We start from the raw sequence: 13,163 nt of genomic DNA, 5'->3' as shown, positions 1-13,163 counted from the left end.
AGGCCCCACACTGTCTTATCTACATTCATATCAAGGTTATTGCTATACTGTGACACATTTGATTCCCCGAGGCCACTGTGACTTCTAAAGTGATAATTCACCTGACAGTAACAACAATCTTGATATTAGGATATCTAAGCCCTAGACTACCTCTCCTTCTACACACTTTGAAGACGCTCCTCTCCTGTTAGCTGTGGCTTCTGGAGCTAGTGAGATTCTTGGAAGACACTAGCTTTCCAGAGTAAAGAGGATCATAACATCATACAAGACCTTTCCCCCTAGTTATCAGTTCAATCCCTTCCTTTACCAAAGCTTTGTTGGTTTTTTTTGTTGTTGTTTGTTTTTTGTCTGTGCTGGGTCTTAGTTACAGTATGCAGGATATTAGTTGTGGTATGCAGGGTCTAGTTCCCTGACCAGGGATTAAACCCTGGCCCCCTTCACTGTAAAAAGAGAGACTCATAATACTCCATTGACTTAGCAAAACCTCCCGTTTAGTCAGCTTAGCTCAGTCCTGGGTTTACCATGTAAGAGGTTGAAGGAGGCAAGAATTAAACTGGGCTTAATCTGAGCTGATGACTGGTTTAAAGTATCTCCCACTTGCCAAACCCAGGCCAGAGAGGAGGAAGAAGGATTTTGAAGGGATAAAGACACCATGAGCACACATGGCAATGGCAGTTTGTTCAGTCAGCCCCGTTGAAGGTGCAGTGCTGCTGCCCCGTACCTCCTGATCATCAGTGTTGCTTGAGCACCGAAGAAGAGTGGCCCAGCCTTTTGGGTGTAGCTGTAAGGATGTGATGCAGTTTCCACGGTCTCTCTCACCAGGAACTTCAGGGGTTAAGACTTCAAGACTATTTCGTGGTGAAATTCCTGAGATATAAGAATATTAGGATGTGGAATTCGTATTATTAAAAGACGAAGGCAGCTCATCAAAGCTTTGATTTCTGGCAGCCACCCCATCGGGCCTTTCTTATTTCTTCATCTGCCCTTTATGCTACCACATGTAAATACACTGAGGTGCCCTTCAGTGTATGGGCTATGTTTCTGGAGGTGGGTAGGGGAAAGGGTATGACAGGAACTAAAGAATCCAAGTTCCTGCAGCAGGAATCAACAGTAATCTATGACTAAAGCAGTAATGGAGAAGGAAATGGCAACCCACTCCAGTATTCTTGCTTGGAGAATCCCATGGACAAAGGAGCCTGGTGGGCTATAGTCCATGGGGTTGCAAAGAGTCAGACATGACTGAGAGACTAACACACACACTCACAAGGCAGTAAAGCTGACTAGGAGTCCTTTTGATTTGAATCTGCATCTCAGAAAGCTATATAAGAATCAAAGTCATGTGGTATGAAAGGAATCTGGAAAAGTAATTCTCATCTCAGAAGACCTGCTGCTCTCTAGTCTAGAGAAAGAAATACTTGGAAGCCATGAGGACTGCCTTAATGTAGATTAAAGATGTATGTAAGGAGCAGGACTTACAGCCCCTAGGACAGTACTATAAACAACAAATTGACCTGTAATTTTGGAAGTAAGAGAGGACAACTCACAGAGAGACATATCAAGACAAGAGGTGGGAGATACTGCCAACTGTACATATTCCTGGTACTCTGCTATGGCCATCATTTCTTTCTACCTAGCCACTGATGAAAGTAACTGCTGTAGTGAGCTACTGTTACAAATGGGAATATGTCATGTCCCTGAAGTACGTGGAAAACCACTTTCATAAACATTGTAAGGAAGCAACTTAGAAATTTAATACCGAGAGAAATATTTCAACAATTCTGTGCCTATAGAAGGAGTTAATTTAAAAATAATGAACTGCCTCTGTCAGACCCTTTATGAATTATTTCTCACTTAGATGTGGTCTCTTCTTTTAAAAGCTTCCCTTGAGATTAGTACACTGACAAAAACCTGTGATGTTCTAAATTACAGTTACAACCAAATTATACATAAGTAATTTCCCATGTAATTAAACTTTAACAACAATTTTAGGAAAAAAAAATCCTATTTCAAGAATTAATTTTGAAAATCTATAACCAGAGCAGAAAAGAAACTTATTTTGAATAGATAAGCAGTGGTCTTTGAGTCTCTGCTCCTTGGAGGTTGTTGCTGCTGCTGCTGCTAAGTCGCTTCAGTCGTGTCCAACTCTGTGCGACCCCACAGACGGCAGCCCACCAGGCTCCCCCATCCCTGGGATTCTCTAGGCAAGAATACTGGAGTGGGTTGTCATTTCCTTCTCCAATGTGTGAAAGTGAAGTCGCTCAGTCGTGTCCGACTCTTAGTGACCCCATAGACTGCAGCCTACCAGGCTCCTCCATCCATGGGATTTTCCAGGCAAGAGTACTGGAGTGGGGTGTCATTGCCTTCTCCATGGAGGTTGCTTAAGAGCTGGCTAAAGGGTCAGAGTGGAGATGGGGCAGGAAGACTGGAGAATCAAGGGCCTCACTAATTACACTTGGATCAGTTACTCTACTTTTATTTGTGCTACATCCCTAAAAATCCACATGAGAAATATTACATATCCAGGCATAAATCTCTAAGAGGAGGAATATTTAACCTTAAAATGAGACAGCACAGTCTTTAACATCCAGAGGACCAGATGATGGATAGTCAACAGGTTAGGTTAGGAAAGACTCTCAAACCATTCTTGGAAGTAGCCATACAAAGTAATCAAGTTATCAAACAGGCATTTACCAGGTAAGGCCACCCAGGAAAAACCTTAATTAGCAGTCTAATGTACGGTCTCTCCTCTAAATTTCTAGGTACAAGATATCTCCAAAAGGTGACCCAAAACTACAAAAAGACAAAACAAAACAAAACCTGTATCTAGCCATCAGTCCACCAAGAGGAGAACAAAAAGTGTTTTAAGACCTCAAATGTGGGTTAGTATGGAGAGGGATGGTGAGTGAAACTTGCTAGATAGAAAGCATTTCAATTGAGGGGTGGATGGGCTAGATTAACCAGATCGTTCTACCAGATTGGCTGGGGAAAAACTGGCAAAAGCTAAGTGGGGCCACATTGTAGCTCACTTTATCCCACAACCCCTGTGAGGCTACCAGGCATTGTTGAGGTAAGGAAACAGCAGAGCAAAAAGCTTACCGGGCTGGAACCAGGCGACTTTCACAAGCACCTGATAAATCATCCCTTTATATTATATATTATATAGCACTATCAGATCCATTGTTGTTACTCAGTTGCTAAGTCATGTCTAACCCTTTGCAACCCCAGGGACTGAAGCACACCAGGCTTCCCTGTCCTTTACTCTCTCCCAGAGTTTGTTCAAACTCATGTTCACTGAGTCAATGATGCTGTCCATCCATCTAATCCTCTTTCACCCCCTTGTCCTCCTGCCCTCAATCTTTCCCAGCATCAGGGTATTTTCCAGTGAGTCAGCTTGTCACATCAGGTGGCCAAAGTATTGGAGCTTCATCTTCAGGCATCAGTCCTTCCAGTGACTATTTGGGCTTGATTTCCTTTAAGATTGACTGGTTTCATCTCCTCGCTGTCCAAGGGACTCAAGAGTCTTCTCAAGCACCACGGTTCGAAAGCATATTCTTTGGTGCTCAATCTTCTTTATGGTCCAACTCACATCACTGTAGATCTGTACATCACTACTGGAAAAACCATAGCTTTGACTATATGGACCTTTGTTGGAAAAGTAATGTCTCTGCTTTTTAATATGCTATCTAGGTTTGTCAGCTTTTATTTTAAGGAGCAAGCATCTTCAGTTTCGTCTGCAGTGATTTTGGAGCTCAAGAAAATAAAATCTGCCATTGTTTCCATTTTTTCCCATCTATTTGCTATTAACTGATGGGACCAGATGCCATGATCTTCGTTTTCTGAATGTTGAGTTTTAAGTCAGTTTTTTCACTCTTCTCTTTCACCTTCATCAAGAGGCTCTTTAGTTACTCTTCAATTTCTGCCATCAGGGTGGTATCATCTGCATATCTGACTGAGGCTGTTGATATCTGAGCAATCTTGATTCCAGCTTGATTCATCCAGCCCAACATTTTGCATGATGCACTCTCTCATTTAATTTCTGTAACAATCTTAATTGGAGTCTGTATTTCCCAACTATTCCCTCCCAAACTGGACCAAACTTAAATCCAGGAAGTAAAACCAAAATTCAAATTCCAAAAAAAATTTAAGCCCATGATATTCAACCTAGAGACTCTGGTTAGCTTTGTGGGGTTTTGTTTGTTTTTTGGCCACAATGAGGGACATATGGGATCTTAGTTCCTTGACGAGGGATGAAACCTGGCCCCCTGCAGTGGAAGTGCAGAGGCTTAACCATTGAACCACCACGGAATTCCCTGGTTAGCTTTTTGAAAATGATTATTGAGGGGCAAGGAATAACCTCATCTCTATTGGCTTTTATTTTTAAAGATTAAAATCAAACCAAAGAAAGCTATTTTAGCATCTCTATACAAGATTATGAAATCTAACTTTTAACCTACCTTCTCTTTGTGAGGTGCGTGACATGTGTTTCTCAGAAGATGAATTAGAATCACTGTGATGACAAGGTGAACCAGAAACTCTAGGACCAGACGAACTTGACAAAGTGGTAAGATCTTGAAAATACAAAACATTCCAACAGTGAATTCTGGTAGTGTCTCAACCTTTAAATAATCTACTTGAATCATATTTTTAAAGTTCATCTGAAGCATGGCAAGTACATACCCACCTAAAAGTGGTCTATAAATAACTAAGATTGAGGTAGGCAAGATGTTTCTTTGGAATGTCCTATCCATTCCAAGGCTTAGTCCCTTTCTAAAACTGTTTACACCAATGACTTCCTTAAGTGAAATAAAAATGAAAAACCAAATAAACACAGGAACATCTTGAAAAGTGAAAGTGAAGTCGTTCTGTCGTGTCTGACTCTTCGCGACCCCATGGATTGTAGCCTACCAGGCTCCTCCATCCATGGGATTTTCCAGGCAAGAATACTGGAGTGGGTTGCCATTTCCTTCTCCAACATCTTAGGTTCCCCATTATTTCCATAGTGAAATGGAATAAGAAAATTCAGCATGAATGAAAACGAGCTGCTCAATCTGTTGTTTTATGTTAGAATAACATCCAAACAACAGGCCCATTACTGAGAACACGAACAGATGTTCCTTAAAGTATAGCAACAACATCTATCATGCTTACTGAAATTATGTGAATACCATCTTTGAAATGCAATACAAACATAACATTGAAATCTGAGAAAATAAAATGAATATCAGATAGGGGAGTCTGATGTACTACTCCAAACAGCAATCTCTATGTCACACTTTTCTTGTAGCCCCACACATCGGTGGGGACTTCTTATTAATCTAATTTCTTTTGATGGTATTAAGTATCAGAACTACCTTTAAAAGACAGAAAACCTTGGTTTTTAAGCAAAACATGCCAACTAGATCTCCTAAATCACTACTTTTCTTTTTTTTTTTTAACTTATATGGAATTTATTCTGAAATCACTACTTTTCACTAAGCTTGATTATTGTTTAACCTAACAAATTCTGAAATTAAAAGGACTGCACTTACATGTTAATGAATCTCTTGCTTGCAAATAAGCTGGTAAAACTTAAATTTCTACTTTGAGCAACGAAATTAGGCCACTGCAATACAATGAGGCCTATGCATTCCCAAAGATCTTCAAAAGTGGCCACATGCACAGAGAGAGATTCCAACCATCTGAAGCTGATTTTAAATGGCAGTTTATCAGAAAGACTTAAGAAGATTGACAGTACTTTGGGCTATCACTAATATTTGAGATAATGATGATTTACAAACACTGATGAAGATTTTCTGGCTATCAGAGGGCTAAAAATTTTTTTTTAAGAGTTTCAAGTTATTCTTCCTAGATCATTTGTGAGGTACAAACTAATACTACATCAAAGATACTTTGGGAAAAAAGCTCTCACTGAGCTTTCCAAAGAATGTCTTTTAATTTTCTTCTCTTCTTCCTGTTATCATTCTCAAAATAGAAACATATACCATCTCCATGTCTGAGATTATTTAGAAAACTCTTTCTTTTAATCAAAAAAGGAAAGCGTACCTGAACTTGATGTTGTTCTTCTTGCCCTCAAAATGGGATAGCTGCCTACTTCTAAAGACTTGGTTAAGTCAAGATCATGCAAAATCAAGAGATATCCAGAGGATGTTGAGATCAACATTTTGGAACAATCTGGTGTTAATCTCATCCGCATGAGAAAACGTGTGTGAAAGAATTTCTTATGTGGACATCCATCTTCGGTACACCTGCAGAAGAAATCAAACCAACAAAACCTAGTTATCATAAACATTCAGTGACAGTTGTATTTTTGCCCTTCCAACTAGAATTTACACTCAATGTATACTCAGACTTATACAGATGAAAAATTTTTGCTCCCCATTCCTTCTTCCATCTCTTTAACTTTTTTAAAAAAAATTATTCTCTTTCTCATGTATATTAAGTAAAACTTTGTTGAGGAAAACTCTCACTTTTTATTGCTCTGAAAATCTTTATTTCACTCTTTTTGATTAAAGGTTCAGCTGAGCCTATAAGGGTTGATAGTTATTTCTTTTTAAATAGGATAATATTTCATGAGTTCTGGCTTCCATTGTTGTTAAAGTCTGTTATCAGTTGAACTGTTACTTTGGATACTTTTTTTTCCCTTTGACTAATCTTCCCTTGTCTTTGGAGTATTGCAGTTTCACTCTGATGTTTGTAAATGTTGATTTCCTATTATTGATCTTCACTGAGATTCGTTTGACTTTCTAAGTCTTAAGATTCAGATTGTTCATATATTCTGGAAGGTTTTCTGTCATTATTCCAATGTTGCCTCTCACCTATTTCTAAATTCTTTTGGAGTTCTAAATAGATACTTGAAACATTCCCATGAGACTCCTGTCTCATAACTGCTCTTTCATGTTTGCTATCTCCTCATCTCCATATATTGCCTTCTGGGTAATTTTTCAGTATCTATCTTAATCTGTTGTATAAACTGTTTCTGCTACTTGTTTTTATAAATTTTAACAGTACAGTTTTTTTTTTTTACTTCTTTAAGTACTATCTGGCTTTATTTCAAATCTGCATGATCTTTTGGATAGATTTTTATTCCTTGCCTAATATTTTTTATTCCCCATTTTATTTCCTTTTTTGTTAATTATTTTTAAAACTGTGAAATGTATCATCCTTACAGAAAAGTCCATAGATAAAGTACTTGTGGGGTTTAGAGAAAAGTGAACATCTGTAACTCACCACCAATGTTAAGAAGTAGAACTATACCAATACTTTCTAAGTCTCCTGTTTCTCTCTCCTTGTTGCATCCTTCAGTCAGCATGCAGTGCTTCAAGCATGCAATGTCTTTTCTTATCTGAGAGTTTTTCTAAAATTTAAGTCATCTTCTCCTTATGTAGTCTCTACTTTTCCAAAATATCTCCCCGTTTGTTTAGGTCTCTGTATTAGACTCTTTTGTCAAATGTCTGAGTATCTTTTGACTGTCTGCTCATAGTTAAGAGTGGGGAACTAAAAAGGTGACTGGGAACTCTGAGTGCAAGGGTAGGCTTGTGCTTCACTAAATAGGGAGAAGCCATTTTTGGAAGAACTTCTAATGTCAGTATCTTTAGTTCAATAGCTGAAATAATTCTCAGGATATCTGAATTAAGTATTCAGTGTGCATATGGTCATTTAGTCCCCCTGATTTTGGTCAGGTACTCAAAGCCTTCAACTGTGTCTGGCATCCTTTAATATAGAGAGATTTCTATTTTACCCTCTTTAGAGAGTAAGATTTAAGATTTCTGCTGACATACAGGAGGTAAATCATCCAGCAGTATGGATTAAGGCAAGAGATATAAATTCTTAAATATCTTTCATTTCAATCCTTATTTTAGCTACCCTTTCTACTACAGAGTACCCAGAGTTGCCAGTTCTTGTGATTTTTGAGGATTTTGTATAAACTGTCTTAAGTTCTTAATGTTTTCCGCTGCTAGTTTCGGATTCAGCTTTCTTGTACTTATTAAGTAAGTTGCTAAGGTGGTTGCCACTCATCCTCCTGCTTTCCAGATTCTAAAATTTTATTGTCATTGCTTTCTTTCCTGTTTCCCCATCTTACGAGTTTATACCCTTCATTTAAAATTTGTATTTTAGAGGAATCTTCTCATTCACAGACTCTATTCAGGTCTTATAATAAAATTTTAGTTTTCTCCATAATGGTTATACAAATCTTCTGCTGTAATTTATTCCTGTGTACCAACTAAAATTCTTAAGAGTACTTTATTTATTTAATTTGGCCACACTACATGGCATACAGGATCTTAGTTCCCTGACCAGGGATTGAACCTACTATGCTCCTTATGCTGGAAGCACGGAGTCTTAACCACTGGACCATCAGGGAAGTCCCCAGCTAAATTTTTTAATTATTAAAATTATCTACTTAAAAAATTTAAATTATTTAAAGTGATGTATAGGAACACTATTGATTTTTATATTTTTACCTTATATCAACAATTACAGTTAACTCTGATTCTAATAATCTGTCAGTAGAATTTCTAGGGTTTTCTATCTAGTCCACCTGTCTAAAAACTGGCCTATGGGCAAAATCTGGATTACTGCCTGTTTTTTTAAAAATTAATTTATTCCTTTTGGTTGCACTGGGTCTTCACCGCTGCACATGGGCTTTCTCTAGCTGCAGCGAGCAGGGGCTTCTCATTGTGGTGGCTTTTACTGTTGCAGAGCACAGGCGGTAGGCGCTTGGGCTTCAGTAGTTGTGGCACTTGGGATAAGTAGTGTGGTGCACAGGCTTAGTTGCTCTGTGGCATGTGGAATCTTCCTGGAACAGGGATTGAACTTGTGTCCCCTACAATGGCAGGCAGATTGCTATCCACTGTACCACCAGGGAAGTTCTCATTGCCCGTTTCAATATAGACAGTTTGTTGGAACACAGCCACACTCATTCATGTATTATCTATGACTGCTCAGAGACAACAGAACGTGTATGCACGCTAAGTCACTTCACTTGTCTGACTCTTCGTGAACTCATGGGCTGTAGTCCACCAGGCTGCTCTGTCCATGGGATTCTCCAGGCAAGAATACTGGAGTGGGTTGCCATTTCCTCCTCCAGAGGATCTTCCCAACCTAGGGGTCGAACTGCATCTCTTAAGTCTCCTGCATTGGCGGGCAGATTCTTTACCACCCGCGCCACCTGGGAAGCCCCAGTAGAACACACGAAGTCTAAAATATTTATTACACAGTCCTTTATAGAAAGTTTGCCAGCCCCTGATATAGACAATCATATCATCTTGAATGTTGAATGTTGTTTCATTTTTTCTTTTCCAATCCTTATATATTCCAATCCTAATTTATTTTATTGCACCAACTAGGACCCTGCCTCCCTCCACACTAAAACAATAGTGAACAATAATAGTAATAGCAAGTATGTTCTCCTTCCTGATTTTAGAGAGAAAACTTCTAAAATTTCACCATTTAAAAATGTGCTATAGGTTTTTAGTGCATACTTTTAATGGGTTTCCTTCTATGTCTAGTTAATTAACAGATTGTTTTTAACAGTTTTATCATGGTATAATTTCATACCATAAAACTCATTCATTTTAAGTGTACAATTAAATGATTTTTTTAAGTAAATTTACCGAGTTGTGCAGTCATCAATATAACCCAATTTTTAGAACATTTTCATCATTTTAAAAATCCCTCTTCCCCATTAGTAGTTACTCCCTTTCTGACTCCCAGCCACAGGCAACCAGTACTATTTCCTGTCTCTACAGATCTGCCTATTGTTGACACTGCATATAAATAGAATCATACAGTAAACTGTCTTCTGGTTTAGCTTTTTCACTTAATTTTTCTGGGGTTCTTCGACACTGTAGCACCTAACAGTACTTTGTTCATTATCACGCAGTATTCTATGAATATATATTCTATGAATATATTCGTATGAATATATCATCACGTTGTTCATCCTTTTACCAGTTGATAAGTATTTGAACTGGTTCTATTTTCTTCTGCTATTATGAATAATACTATTATAAGAATTCTTTGTGCAAACATATGTATTCATTTCTCTTGGGTAGATACCTAGAAGTGGAATTGCTGGATCATATGGCAACTCTTGTATTTAACATTTTAAGAAGCTGCCAAACTGTTTTCTAAAATGGCTGTATCATTTTATTTTCCTACAAGCAATATGTGAGATTCTGGTTTCTTCATATTCTTGCCAGTATTTGTTGCTGTCTTTTTTGTTAAAACTATCTTATTGAATATGAAGTGGTATCTTATTTCGGTTTTAATTTGCATTTCCTTTAAGACTAATGATGTCATACATCTATTCAGGAGCTTATTAATCATTTGTATATTGCCCTTGGTGAAATGTCTATGTAAATATCTCATCTATTTTTAAAGGGGGTGATTTGTAATACATATAAGTGAGCTGGAAGTGTTCTTTATACATTCTGGACATAAATCCTTTAGTAAATGTGATCTACAAATACGCTATCCCATTCTGTAATATTTCTTTTCACTTTCTTAGTGTTATTTGATGTACAAAGCTTTTTAACTTTAATGAAGTCCATTTTATCAATTTTTAAAATCAATTTGGTGTTATATGAAAATTCACTCACATGTTTTCTTCTAAGAGTTATATAATTTCAGCTCTTATGTTCAGGTTGAAATCCATTTTGAATTCATTTCTGTGATGTGAGATAATGGTCTAAATTCATCTATTTGCATGTGGGTATCTGGTTGCTCATATCATTTGTTGAACAGATTATCCTTTCCTGAACCACTGAATTACCTTAGCACTTTTGTTGAAAATCAGCTGATCATAAATATAAGGGTTGATTTCTGGACTCTCAATTTTTTTCCCTTAATTTATGTTGGATATCTATCCTATGCCAGTACCACATTGCCTTGATTACTATGGCTCTGTAGAAATTTCTTTAATCAGGAAGTGTGAATTTTCCAAATTCATTCTTCCTTTTGAAGATTGTTTTGGTTATTCTGGGTTATTTGTATTTCCATACAAATTTTAGAATTGGTTTGACAATTTTTCCCCCCAAAAAAGGCAGCTAGAGTTGACAGGGATTGTACTGAATCTATATACTAATTTGAGAGACTTGCTATCTTAATGATATTGAGATCCATGAGCATGAAATGGTCTCTCCATTCATTTATATCTTCTATTTTATTCTTTTTGATGCTATTATGAGTGGAATTTTTCTTTTCATTCTTTTTTGGACTGTTCATTGCTCATGAACAGAAATATAATTTTATATATTTTATGACCTTGCCAAACTTATTAGTTCTAGTAGTTTTGTGAATTCAAGATTTTTAATATATAAGATCATATCTTATACATATATAATTTTACTTTCTTTCCAGTCTAAATGCCTGTTATTTTTCTTGTCTGAATGTACTCTCAGTGCATGTCCAGTAAGATGTTGTATAAAAGTGGTGAGAGTAAGCATCCTTGCCTTGTTCCCAGTCTTAGTGGGGGTGTTTTTAGTCTTTCAACATCGAGTATGATTTGAGCTGTAGGCTTTTTATAGCTGTCCTTTGTTAAATTGAAAAAGTTCCTTCTTATTCCTAGTTTTATCACAGATGGGTATTGGATTTTGTCATGTGTTTTTTCTGCCTTTGGATGATCATATATATGGACTTTTACCTTTATTAATATATTACGATAATTGATTTTTAGATGTTTAACCAACCCTATCTATATTCCTGGAATAAATTCCAGGTGACATATAATCCCCTATATATGTTGCTAGGTTAGATTTGCTAATATTTTGTTGAGAATCTTTATCGAACTATCAGGAGAAGGATATTGGTCTGTAGTTTTCTATTCTTATGATGTTTGTCTGGGTTGGTATCAGAGGAATACTAGCCTCATAAAATGAGTTGGTAAGTGCTCTCCCTTCCTCTCTATTTTCTGTAAGACTTTGTGAAAGATTGATATTATTTATTCTGTAAATGTCTGGTAAAATTCACCAAACTTCATGAGCGAAGACTTACAAGTCTGAGCTTTTCATTGTGGGAAGATTTTTAAACTGCCAATACAATTTCTTTACTTGCTATATAGGTCAATAGGTCTAGAGATTTTGTTTGCTCTTGAGTTAGTTTAAATAATTTGTGATTCTGCGGTATTTGTTTATCGAAGTTGTCTAATTTGTTGCCATAAAGTTGTTCATTGTGTTCTTTTGTGGGACTTCCCTGATGGCTAAGCCGGTGAATCCACCTACAGTGCAGGAGACACTGGAGTCATGGGTTCAGTCCCTGGGTTGGGAAGATCCCCTGGAGGAGGAAATGGCAATGCAGTCTAGTATTCTTGCTGGGAAAATTCCATGGACAGAAGAGCCTGGTGGGCTACAATCCAAAGGGTCACAAAGAGTAGGATACAACTGAGCGACTAAGCACGTATTCCTTTTTAATCCTTTTAATTTCTGTAAGGTTGGTAATGATGTCCCTTTTAATTATGAATGATGAATTTTATCATTCATAAGGGATGAATAAGGATTTATCTATTTAATCTGTTAATGGGATAAATTATACTAACAGAATTTTTACTGATAAATCATCTTTTCATTTCTAGAATAAACCCAAAGTGGTCATGATTATTTTGATTAATTTCTTACAGGATCTCTTTTTTTTTTTGGACTATTCACATCTACATTCATATTACAGACTGAACTTTCATTTTGAATTCAAGTATCAAGGTCATACCAGCTTCATACCTAAGGTAAGAATTCCATTTTTCTGCAATCTGGACAGTTTAATAAAATTGGAATGTTCTGTTTCTTGTAATATTTGGTAGAAGTCACCTGTAAAACTGACATGCTGCTGTTTAATTAGTAGCTATGTTTTAATTGACTTTTTTTTTCATTTCTCTAACGGTTAAAGCAGAGGTGATGTTTAGAATATTTAAATAACCAACCCTGCATGAAAACTAGCCAGAGTTGATGCTGGAATTGGATCCTGAGTTCCAGAGTTTCAGTGCTGGAACTGGATCCTGCAATTAGTTTACTATGTAAGAGGGACTTCGGCTACTAGATCATAAAGAGAGATCTTGAGGAAGGTATCTCCAGAGAGGTTCGTGGGTACCCAGAGGTGCTAGGATATGACACCTGAGGATGATTCATGACAGTAACTATCTATTAGTTATTTTGGAAGAAATTCAATCTTTT

At 37.0% G+C, this 13,163-nt stretch overlaps 1 protein-coding gene across 1 annotated transcript in view; it reads right to left on the bottom strand.

Moving 5' to 3' along the window:
- DCAF10 (DDB1 and CUL4 associated factor 10) overlaps positions 1 to 13,163 on the bottom strand; it is a 51,917-nt gene that overhangs the window by 1,138 nt on the left and 37,616 nt on the right. Inside the window, exons 4-6 of the mRNA XM_052645130.1 lie at positions 6,043 to 6,245; positions 4,455 to 4,568; positions 722 to 867 (exon numbers count right to left, since the gene is read on the bottom strand). Of these exons, the coding sequence (XP_052501090.1) occupies positions 722 to 867; positions 4,455 to 4,568; positions 6,043 to 6,245 (463 nt within the window). The remainder of the gene's footprint in view (positions 1 to 721; positions 868 to 4,454; positions 4,569 to 6,042; positions 6,246 to 13,163) is intronic.

This window comes from Budorcas taxicolor, chromosome 8 (genome assembly GCF_023091745.1).
Source record: "Budorcas taxicolor isolate Tak-1 chromosome 8, Takin1.1, whole genome shotgun sequence".
NCBI lineage: Eukaryota > Metazoa > Chordata > Mammalia > Artiodactyla > Bovidae > Budorcas > Budorcas taxicolor.
Note: the sequence above shows the minus strand (reverse complement) of the source record. Positions and strands in the feature narration are given on the sequence as shown.